The sequence below is a fragment of the Podarcis pityusensis genome (genome assembly GCF_964106645.2).
Source record: "Podarcis pityusensis genome assembly, chromosome: 15".
Classification (NCBI taxonomy): Eukaryota; Metazoa; Chordata; class Lepidosauria; order Squamata; family Lacertidae; genus Podarcis; species Podarcis pityusensis.
Window position 1 is genome coordinate 6,888,253 of NC_138040.1, and position 12,142 is coordinate 6,900,394.

The window sequence follows — 12,142 nt, forward strand, 5'->3', positions numbered from 1 at the left end:
CGCTCAGGTTCCGCCGCGATATAAACATGCAGGTAATCAGAGTTTGTTGTAGTTGTTTTTAAAGGTCTTTTCATTTTCATTTTTTTCCCCATTCTGGTCAAAGTCTCTGGTAACCGTTTCCCCTTTTTATTGTTATTTATAACCTGTCCCGGGGGTGGGGGTGGGGTGGGTAAAATAATAAGTATAACATGAAAAACCAACCGAGAGCGACCCCGTAGCGCTACCAGCAAGGCGGTTTAATATCTTTGGGATTTGCATCCTATCAACCGCTATTCACGCTGAGCCCAAGACCCCGGTGCTAATTTCGAGTAAATTTCACGCTTGATGTCTCGCTGTTGTGGGTCACTGGCGGTTCGTCTAAATAAACTGCTTCCCTCCATCTAAATATTCAAGGTGTCCTCTTCATTCTTTTTTTTTAAAGAGGAAATAATAATTTAATTTTTGCATTATGTTGAATAGCCTCGCGGCTAGACGGAGCTCATTCGGCAAAAAGAAACCTTTCCCACTCTCGATATGCCTTTATTTATCATACAGATTTTTTGTTTATATATACATATATGGATATAAATATATGCGCAAAAGCCAGTGTGTTTGGGGACACGTGTGCGTGTGTGCAACGGCTTAAATTAGACCTCCTAGGCCGACTTGTAAAGAGTCCCCCCCCTCCTCCTCTACTAATGTCAATTCTCAACATGGCAAGAGCGATCTCCAATCTTTTCCTACTCATTACACACAATTTTGGAGTCATTTTACCCACGGCGCAGCCAAATCTTAGCGGAGTGTGTGTATATATGCATGTATTTGTGTGTTCTTAGGCGCACCGAGGGGTGGTATAATTGTTTATTTTCACTCTCTGCTTAATCCTCTGCCCCCCTCCAGCTCCCGCCTCCCCCTACCGCCCAACATGGAAACCAAAATTGCAAGCGTTTCTGTTAAGGAGTGTGGGAAGATTGACAACAGATGCTCCCTTAACTTGCTCCCTGGGTTCCTCTATCTGCTGACACTGGGCAATGTCCAAGGTGATCGCCCTTTGAGGAAGCTTCTCCTCTGGAATACATGTTCCTCCCCACAGTGGAAGCTGGTCCATGAGGACAAATAGGGCACTGCCCCACCAGCCTCTGTCTACCCTTGGCTAGCATCCATTTGCCTGCCTGCTGACTCAAAGCAAGGCCAGAGGTGGCCCTTGCTATCGACTTCCTCTTCCTCATTGTCAGTTTTGCCCTTGTAGAAAATGAGAATTAGTCAGTTTCACGTACTGTTGGGTTCCCTGCCATCCACCCCACCAATCCCAATGGGCAAAAGCAACCACTGGCTGAAAAAAACCCCACCCACTTTTAAACAACAACAACAACAACAATAACCTTTCATTCCTCCAGAGAAGCCTCTCCAGTTTGCAAAGACCATCAGCGGCAGCCCTTCCCGGTTGAAATCCTTTATTGCTTGAGCCGTCTTGAAGGCTGAGTCGGGAAACCACACCTGGCCAGCCTGCTGGATAATCTGTTGCAAGGTGAGTGAGAGGAAATGGTTTGCAGGTGAGTACAAGGATCAACTGCAAGGCAGCATTAGCAGCAGCAGCGAAAGCTGCCAGTACAAAACCAAAACCGATTAACTGAAGGAGATTAAGGTTACTTTAGTCCACAGCTGCTAAGACACAGGGGGCTGCACTCAGAGCAGACTCGTGGAAATGGAACAGACCCACGGTGGTCCTGTCCACTCATGTCAACGGGTCTGCTCAGAGCTTGATGAATCCTGGATTCAACCCCAGCAGAAACACCGCAAAAGCTAGTTGAAGACTTGCTGGGTCATCAAGGAAAACCTGTCAGGGCAGGGGGGTTGAGAAAACAAGCAGGGCATGCAGCAAAACGGGAGAGGTGTGGTGGGTCTCTGCGTGTGCAACCCATGGAGACCCACTGCATATACACCCCTCCTTTTGTGTGAGTGAAGGATGGAGGAGTGAACTCCCTACAAATGTTGCTCTGGAGAACATCAGTGTTGTTGGCCTACATCTCACATAACTCCCATCACCCCTGGCCATTGGCCGGTCTAGCTAGGGCTGATGGGAGTTGGTATCTATCAGCTGGAGAGTCACAGATATCCCCCAGCACTATATCACTTCAAAGGGATATGCTTCGGATGCATGCGGGCATGTGAGTCACCCCAAGGACAGATTTCAAGTCAGGTCTTGTTGCAGAATTAACTGAGAAGTTAAGCAGTCCTTCCCATTCTACTAACAAAGAGCTCTGTGTAACTTGGAGGCTTGTGGGCACTATGGCTCATTGCCTCCAAAGTTTGTCCCATTTTTATTCATTTATTGTGTTTATATCCCACCTTTTCCTCCAATATCCCCACAATAACCCTGTAAGGTAGGTTAGGCTGAGAGGCAGTGACTGGGCCCAAGGTCCCCCACTCAGCTTCATGCCCAGGTGGGGATTTGAACTCTGGCCTCTCAGGTCCTAGTCTGACATGTTCAACCACTACACCACGCTAGATCTAGTCGGAATTACCTTGTCGCTTTTCATACCCATTTGCAAAGAACGAAACAGACACATTTTCACCACCCTCAACAACGACTGCCCTCAGCAGCATAGCTTGCATCGCATCCCCTAAGGACCCATGCCATGTTTTAGGAGCTAAAAAACCTACCTTGGCTTCTGAGTCCAGGTTTGCAGGGTCTGCAGGAATGGTCAGCTCCACTGTCCGGGTTTCAACCGCAACCACTCCAACAGGTATTCCACCCAGCCTGGTAACAAACGGCAAAACGCACAATTGCATTTACAATTACATTTTTAAACACAAATTAAGTTGGATCCTGATCCAAAGTAGGATCGACCGGGTGAGAGAGGGGGTTAAACCCTTTCCTCCTGCGCAGTTTTTCCAACTAAAAACCCCCCAAACCCAAGGAAGAGACAGCAGCTGCTGCTTGTGGGGTTTTGTTCTTTTTGTTTTGTTGGGGGAAATGGAAATTTATTTTGAAGTGGGGGGCGGGGGGCCCTCACATACCCAGCCCCAAAATCTATAGAGCACTGCCATCAATTTTAGAATTAAATATATGCAAAGTGACCAGGCATTTAGAATATTCCTCGCCTTGGCTTGAGGTTACCCACCCCAGTATTGACAAGTTTGGCTGTGACCTAGAAATCAGAAACCAGTTTTAATTTCATGTCTGTCTGGAAAACTCACAGCAGGGCCTTAAGCAAGCCCCCTGCCCCAATCTGCAGTACGGAGATAATTATACTGAGCTCCTGGTGCAGGGCTGTTGTAGAAATGACAACAAAATAATGTACCTTTAAGTGCTTTGAACATGCAAAATTCTCCACAAATGTCAAATGTCAAACAACAACGACTTACCTGGCTCTGCCAACCACAACTGTCTGTGCCCACGGCTGCATGATCTCCGAAAAGGAGCCGTAGTCAAAGAAGCCAGAGAGCCACTGGCCCTTCTGAGCTACAAAGAAAGGCAGGGGGGGAAAAACATCAAGAGGAGTGGAAGTGAGCGCAAGTTGTCCCGAGTCTTGCGAAGCGGATTATAAATATGCAGATAAATAAACATAATTAAAAGCAAAGCACAAGACAATGCATACAAATTGCATATCTGCTCACATGAATTATAACATTTTCTTGCATCTGATGAAGTGGACTCTCAAGTGCAGGTAAAGGTTATGCTGCAATAAATGTGCTGTATCTTTTAAGGTGCCACGTACTGCACCTTTGTCGTCGTTTTCAAAATGCTTTAGGGTTGCAGCCTGCAAAGTCATCCCATTTGCACAAGGACTTCTCCCTTCCCTCTGTGTGCCCATCAAATCTGTCCTGGGAGTTCCCTCAACCCTCCAGAGCAGACTTGGCAGAGGGGGACAGAGGGGTGGGGCACGTGGGGAGAAAAGGAAGTTGTGTTACGCAATGGAAGTCATGGAGGGAATGAGACTTAAGCCTGCCTTGCTCTAGCCCAGTGTTTCTCAACCTGTGGGTCCCCAGATGTTGTTGGACTACAACTCCCATCATTCCTAGCCAGCATGACCAGTGGTCAGGGATGATGGGAGTTGTAGTCCAACAACATCTGGGGACCCACAGGTTGAGAACCGCTGTGGGTCTAGCCGAAGGAAGGAATGACAAAGAGATCAGCCAAACCAACCAAGGAAGTCTCATTGAACCAACAAGCCAAAGAGGGACAGCTCATACCCCCGGGACTATGTATAAATTGAAGCATGTTCAGTTTTCTCCGGAGCCAGGCAACTCTGCTGTAGCTACACCAGTGTGGTGCAGTGGTTAGAGCGTCACACTAGGACCTGGCAGACCAGGGTTCAAATCGCCACGTGGTCATGACACTCACTTGGGTCAGTCTCCATCTTGAGGCCTATCCTACCTCACAGGAGTGTTGTGAGAAGCGTTTGTGGGAAGGGGGTTATTCGTTTGTTTTTGTTTTGTATTTGGTATTCTCATTTTGTATGTTTCTGTTGCGAACCACACCGGGTTCTTTGGGTGGAGGGCGGCATATGAATTTAATAAACAAAATAATAACAACAACATTGTGAGGGGAGCACCCTGAACACAGTCTTGAGAAACTTGGAGGAAAACTAGGATACAAATGCATTAATAGAGAAAAAAAGGAGGCCACCTTTAACCTTGCCATCAATACATGGGGAGCCCAATGCAACCTCTGAAAGTGACTTTCTCAGAGAAGTTGCCAGTGCCAAGTGAATCTCGCCTAAAGTTATATATTAAAGGCTATGAAAATGTCTGCCTGCTGCCAGCCGCTGTGGCTGTCTCTTTAATTTGCTCGTCTGCATAGAGAGGTCCATTTATCAGCAGAAGGCATCATTTACTGTTAAACGATGGGACACAGGGAGCAGAGGGAATTTGCCTTGCTTTTAAATAAATAACTCTACGGGGTGGTTCCTTTCCCCCTTCTCTTTCTCACAAGACAAGGCAAACATTTGTCAGAAGGCAGCCAAGGCATTAAAAGAGGTTGTTCTTCAAGGCTTTCCCCCGGTTTCTAAAATGTATGCATTTTAAATTTCTTTTAAGCCAAGCTATCAGACCGGAATTCTCTCCCCCTCCCCGCCTCCTCCTCCTCCTGTTTTGGCAGTAGCAAGACTGAGCCAATTCTTAAAGACATGGACTGATCATTTGGGGGTGCTCCCACCTCTTTGTGGCTAAGCATGGGCTTTGGAGACAGAAGGTCCCGGGTTCAACAGGAACATACGTTGTTCCTGGAAAATACCTATTGAAATTAATGGACCCCAGTTATTCAAATCCATTGATTTCAATGATTCAACTCTGAGCAGGGCTAAAGTTTTTATCTTGTGAACTGCCCTGAGATCAACAGATGAGGGGGAGTATACAAATTTAATAAATAATAATAACTTTGGATGCAACTATTGAGACAAGCACTTTGCTGATCTCCTGGCTTGAATCTCCTGTGTTCTGCTGTTTTAATTGACTAGTTTATTATATATTCTGAATGTGGGTGTTGTTTGCTGCTGGCTTTCAGTTGTTTGTGAACCTCCTTGGTTCAATGTTTCCTACACTGACTGGCAGAGGCTCTCCAGGGTTTCAGGCAGGAGTCTTTTCCTCAGCCCAACCCGGGGATGCCCAGGATTGAACCTGGGACCTTCTGCATGCAAAGCAGATGCTCTGCCACTGAGCTGTAGCTCTTCCCTGATATGTTTAGGAGGGATGCAAATAGAGCAAAGTGGGGAAGAGGAACAGGCTTAAAATCAGTGCCAAGAAGACATGGGCTCTAGGCAGGTGTTGCCAGCTTCCATACCTTTCTCTTGTGGGGTGGGGAGGAAACCTCCACTGCCCTTAAGCAAGGAGAATTGTGCTTCTTATAAAAGCCTCTTTCCCCCACAGGCTCTCTACAAACGCAGGAGGTGGGGGAGGCCTCTCGTGTTCAGCCTCTTTTGCAACGCTATAATTTTGAACAAGCACTCCTTGCCCTGTAACGCCAAGTGCAAAAGCAATTAAAAAAGTGGAATCCGAGCAAAGCCAACCTCTGCTGACTCCAGCGGGATGGCAAGTGTTTTATCAAGCCCAAACTTGAAATTACTATGTTCTAATGTTCCTTGGCTCCGTGGCCCCCCGCTGTAAAATGTGACCATCCATTTCAAAATTATCTCTCCATCGCCGAGTCCAGAGCTTGATCGTTTCGATTCCGGGCCTCGCATCGGGCGTCAGTTTGAAGAATATCGCAGCGCTATCTCTCCTAATAAACGGCTTTAACTTTTCACCTAGGAGATCTCTCCTTTAAACTTATCGCGGAGAATCATCTGCTTCCCCTTAACGCCTCCACTAAATTAAAAAACTCGAAGTCACTCAATTTGGAACCTGCATGCTTTCGACAAGCCAGATGAATTGCCGGCAAGATGACGGGGTGGGTGGTGGTGCAGGGGGAGGACGGAATATTAGCCAAAAAGAAGTTGCCAAAAAAATCCCATTCTAGCCAGCAGATAAGTGCAGCTGCTGAAGGATGGCGCTGCTCAGGAAGACCTGGTTGGAATTTTGCCTCTGCAGTGAACTATTAGGTGACCTTAGGATAGCTGCCCTCTCTCAGTACCATTATCTGTCATATGGAATAATAATATTGGCCTACCTTATAGGGCTTATGGAGTATGCATTAGCTATATAAATTCAAATAATAATATTATTAACTACTGCAGCAGCACCACATGGGACCTGCAATAAATCATTGTTGTGTGGAGTGCTATTTGGGGTTGCAGCCAGCCACACCCTCTCTAATTATACTCCATTCCATCCTCCCTTTCTTCCACCCCTCTCTCAACAGTTAGTCAGCACTCCAGGACCACTGGGTATGCTCAGTCCTCACAGTCAGGGCTGCCCCGTCAGGGCTTTCCCCTACCCCAAAGTACTTTTGTGCTTCTGCAAACCTTGGGGTGCCCCTAAGCCTGCTGCCAGCTCTCCCTCTTCCAGAGGGATGGTGTCAAATAATAAGATCAGTATTTGTATATAGCAGTATTTGTATATATATAGGGGTGAGCAGGCCAGAAGCAAAGAGTGTGGGAAGGAACAAAGGTAAATTTTACCTTTGTACAGCAGGCTGGTTTCTCACAAGACACATAAGACACTCATCAGAGTTCAAGGACACATAAGAAACACTCGAGGGTGCAAAACAGGGCTGGTGTGGAGCGTGGCCAGGGGAAGAGTCCCCAGAGCCATATAGAGAGGCTTGGAGGGCTGCCTGTGGCCCCTGGGCCTGAGCTTTCTCACTCTTGACATACAGGATTAGCGCACAGCAGACAGAACGTTGCACTCGGGAGTCGGAGAGGATATCACTCCTAACAGAGGGAGGGTGCCCTATGGCAGCTGAGTTCCTAGGTCAAAAGCAACGCAACTTACAAAGCCTCAGCTCCTTTAAAAGTTTGCAGGCTCTGTGCTAAACCTGGGCTGCAACCTAACGGTAAGTCCTGTAAGCAGCCCTTTTGCAAGGCCCTAGCTCCTTTTCCCTGTCTAGTTAAAGCTATGGTTTTCCCAGTAGTGATGTATGGAAGTGAGAGCTGGACCATAAAGAAGACTCCCTGGAAAAGACCCTGATGTTGGGAAAGATTGAGGGCACAAGGAGAAGGGGATGACAGAGGACAAGATGGTTGGACAGTGTTCTCGAAGCTACCATCATGAGTTGGACCAAATTGCGGGAGGCAGTGGGAGACAGGAGTGCCTGGAGTGCTCTGGTCCATGGGGTCACGAAGAGTCGGACACGACTAAACGACTAAACAACAACAACAACAACAACAAGCTCCTTTTCCAACAAGCTGAGCAGGAGAACTGAATTAGAAGTTCCAAATAGTGTAGAATACTGAAGACTTAAATCTACTGCTAACAGAAAGCAACTGAATGTGATTTTACTATTAGTGTGTGGATAGATAGAATGATAGATAGATAGTGCAGCGATTAATTATCCCCTCTCCACCATTTCCCAGATAGTTCCTCTTTTCTTTGGAAATTAAACTACCTGGGTTAGGGCGTCCAGCCAGCATCCAGCGAGGATCATACGGCGTCTTGGTGGGAACAAAGTCAACGGCTCTTTCTATCGGGTCCTTGACAGTGATCATTGGGACTGGGCTGAAAACGCTCTGAAAGGGGGGAGGAGGAGAGGGAAAAGTTGGTACGTAAGATTCTTGAAATGCTCATACGTTTGGCCAGTTAGACATTGCAGGAACACAGGAGGGCTTCCTTCTACCACATCCAGCGCTTTGCCCATCTATCCCAGGACTGTCTAACTAGCAGCAAGTTTCCAGGGTCTCTGGCAAAGAAGGAGCTATTCCATCACCTTCCCCCTGACCCTTCCAATAGGAGCTAACTGGGGACTTCAACAGGCAAAGAATGTGCCCTGCCACTGAGTAATAGTCCCTGCCAGGTATGCGGCCTTGAACATACAATATAATAATAATAATAATAATAATAATAATAATAATAATTTATTATTTGTACCCCGCCCATCTGGCTGGGTTTCCCCAGCCACTCTGGGCGGCTTCCAACAAAGATGAAAAATACAACCATATTGCAAAGTAACAAGTGAATTCTGAAATGACAATTCCCAAGGTTCCTTGGGGGAAATCCATGCCAAATAGAAGCGATATAATCTGATTCCCATTTGGAGGGCAAAAGGGGTCCTGGGCCCAAGTTGTTATATGGCTTGGCCCACTAGTGGATGGGAAGCCAGTCCAAGCTTTTAAGCACCAGAATTATGTCCTGGTGATATTCTGTTCTAGCTGAAGCATTTCACACCACATGGAGTTTCCAAGGGCAGCCCACTTAAGAGTGCATTGCAGTATTCAATTCTTGAGATTCCCAATGAGCAAATCACCACGGCCAGGTGATCTCTGTCCAAGAACAGTGATAGCTAGCGAAGCAGCTGTAGCTGACAAAAGGCACTCCTAGCTGTTCAGGAGCAACCCTAAGCTGCACACTGATTATCTTTGCGGCTTCCCCAGAGCTCAGTCCTTGAGCCAAGCACCCAACCACAGCAATGCAAGAAGAGCTAAAAGGGGGTGGAGGGAGAGAAATACCTTTGGCATGTAAGACAGCCATTGAAGAATGGTGTAGACCCCTTCGAAGTCGTCGCATACTGTGCTATGGGTCACCCCATTGTTGTGCATGATCTGGATCCCACCCAGCTGGTTGTTGGAGGTGTACACCTCTCTTCCAAGCACCTGTTTGAAGGCAGGGGGTAGGGAAAGATAGATACCTTTTAACCATGTGCTCGTTATTAGATTTTTTTTGTTAACCACAAAATATAAAAAAATCATTCCTGAAACTCCAATTGTTTTCAGTGAAGTCCCCTCTCCAGTATTCACTGTATTTTATTTTATTGCATTTATATCTCAACTTTCTTCCATCATGGGACCCAAAGTAGCTTCTAGGAATGGCATGAGGTCTCCCATCCAGGCACTGACCAGACCCAGACCTGCTTAGGTGCCTTCACGGGCCTCCAGACCAAAGCCTGGTATTCACTGATTTAAAACCTATGTATGATCTGTATCTTTCTGAAAAATGAGCCAATCAAGGTGGCTAACATTAGAACGGCAAACAGAATGCAATATAAAAATGTCCGTGTGAAAATATCAACACAATGGCAGTCTCCAGATGCAACAACACACCATAGTTTATTGTGACAACAGCGGATCTAAGAAAGTCCCAGGTTCCCCATCTCTTCTTTTTCAGAACTTTTTGCAGCATTTGCTTTTCCATGGTTTCTTTGGCCCCAACACAACCCGAAACAATGGTTTATCAAACCCTGCCCAGTGGCTTATCTGTGGTTTGTTCAGTGGCAAGAAACCATAGTCTGAATGGTTTGTTGTTGACTTACAAACTTTTCTTAACCTTGGTCAATTTTAGCCACTCCCAGTTACTCACCAAGCCACAAAGGAATGAGGAAAGAGCAGCTGGAAAACAAACCAAATGCAGAAGACTAGCTAACAGCTGCAGAAGGCTGGCTATGTTCCTCCATGGCTGGAGGCCCTGTGCCTTTGAATGCGAGTTGCTGGGAATCACAAGTGGGGAGACTGCTGTTGTACTCAGGCCCTGCTGTTCAGACTTCCCTCAGGAGCACCTGGTTGTCCAAGGACAGAAGAAGACATAGGACCAGATGAGCCACCAGCTCTCTCCACTTGCGATTCCTGGTATTCAGAGGCACACTTCCAATACAATCCATGGTGCTTCCAATATCATCCGTGGATAACCTTATTTTTAAATGTGTTTGTTTATTTTGCATTATTTATTTTGCTTATGTCAGCCATGGGGAGGGAGCAAAGAATTATGCTGGCTCTTGGACACCCCTCCCATCTGCTCAGCCTGCATAGCTCAGTCGCTTACAGCGTGGTGCTGATAACACCAAGGTTGCAGGTTCGATCCCCGTCTGCAACAGCTGCATATTCCTGCATTACAAGGGGTTGGACTAGAATTGATCCACAAGGTACCCTTCCAACTCTACAATTCTATGCTTCCATGAAATGCTCGAAATCTTCTACCCGCTGCTCCTCCTCCTCCTCCTCTCTGTCCCTCTCCAATTCAGGGCTGAGATTTCATCCATGCACTTTTGAAGCTTAACACCTTCCTACCTCTAGGGACCAGAAACTCGCTTTGGCATCCAAACAGACATAACAAAAGCTGTGGTTTTTTGCATGGCACAACTGTGAGACTGTGGCAGAGAGCCAAAGACACATACAACGCAGGAGAGGCCTTGAAAGGAGCAAGTCTGAAAATGAGACCTTGTGTGCCTGCACACACACCTTTCAGTCAACAATTTCGAACCACGCCGACAGGTGCAACTCTTTCCCCTCCCTGGCAGTTTTCTTTCGAAGGGGTCCATTAAAATGAGCCTCTGACCACCGGTCTCTCAATTCTTCCTCTCTCTCACTGCTCCTTTCTTCTAATCTCAGCCCAAGCGCCGCACAGCTCTGTTCCCATTCTCCCGCTGTCTCTTCCCATTTGCCCTTTCGCTGACTGATACACTGATCTCTCGGTCACTCGGCTTTCTGCTCTGCTGGGTCCATATTACTAATAACACCTCTGCCACGGCCAGTTTACCTCATGAAGGCAGGAGCACATCATTACAAAATAAACTCATAACTTTGACATTCGAGCAAATACACGCCATTTGTTATTTTTATGGCGCGAGTCTTTCCAACAGGCAGGGCGGGTGGGAGGGGGGTGGGGAAGGTGGCATTATGTACCTGGTTCCATTTAGATCGCACAAAACAAAACAAAAAGGGAGGGAGAGAAACATGCGTGCGCAACCACAGACGCCTCCGCACACTCCTGACCAAAACAAAAGCACACTAGGAAACACAACCGGCACGAGTTGAATTATTAGAGGCAGGTGCCTCATTGTCCCTCGCCCCTTTCCTCTTAGGCCTCAGAGCAGACGTGGGGAACCTGTGGCCCTCCAGACGTTTCTGCCCTACAACCATCCCTGGCCATTGCCCACGCTTGCTGGGGCTAATGGGAGTCGCAGTCGGTGTGGTGTAATGGTTAGAGTGTTGGACTTGGTCCTGGGAGAGCAGGGTTCGAATCCACACTCAGCCATGAAGCTCGCTGGGTGGCCTTGGGCCAGTCGCCACCTGTCAGCCTAGCCTACCTCACAGGGTTGTTGTGAGGTTGAAACGGGGAGGAGGAGAACCATGTACGCCACCTTGAGATCCTGGGAAGATAAAAGTGGTACAGTGGTACCTCGGGTTACAGACGCTTCAGGTTACAGACTCTGCTAACCCAGAAATAGTACTGTGGGTTAATAACTTAGCTTCAGGATGAGAATAGAAATCGTGTGGTGGCAGTGCAGTGGCAGCAGGAGGCCCCATTAGCTAAAGTGGTGCTTCAGGTTAAGAACAGTTTCAGGTTAAGAACGGACCTCTGGAACGAATTAAGTTCTTAACCCGAGGTACCACTGTATATGAATGTAATGAATAAATAAGTTCAGCGACACCTGGAGGGCCCAAGGTTTTCCATTCCTGGACTAGAGGAACAATGAAGAGGTGTCTTCGGACTGAGGGCTGCATTTTCAACCACAAACAATCTTCACAGCGTGGGGATGTCTGGGGTGGGCAGGGCAGAGGCTAAAGTGAGCATAGCAACTGGTGTGGCTCTGATCTTTGAACAGTGGAATAATAATAATTTATTTGTACCCCAC

General features: G+C 47.2%; 1 protein-coding gene across 6 annotated transcripts in view; it reads right to left on the minus strand.

Moving 5' to 3' along the window:
• Positions 1-12,142, minus strand: part of ACACA (acetyl-CoA carboxylase alpha) — a 195,360-nt gene that overhangs the window by 31,833 nt on the left and 151,385 nt on the right. For all 6 annotated transcript variants that reach the window (XM_080982741.1, XM_080982739.1, XM_080982740.1 and 3 more), the window contains 5 exons: positions 9,024-9,167; positions 7,967-8,087; positions 3,349-3,445; positions 2,644-2,740; positions 1,362-1,497 (listed from right to left, as the gene is read on the minus strand). In XM_080982741.1, the coding sequence (XP_080838867.1) occupies positions 1,362-1,497; positions 2,644-2,740; positions 3,349-3,445; positions 7,967-8,087; positions 9,024-9,167 (595 nt within the window). The remainder of the gene's footprint in view (positions 1-1,361; positions 1,498-2,643; positions 2,741-3,348; positions 3,446-7,966; positions 8,088-9,023; positions 9,168-12,142) is intronic.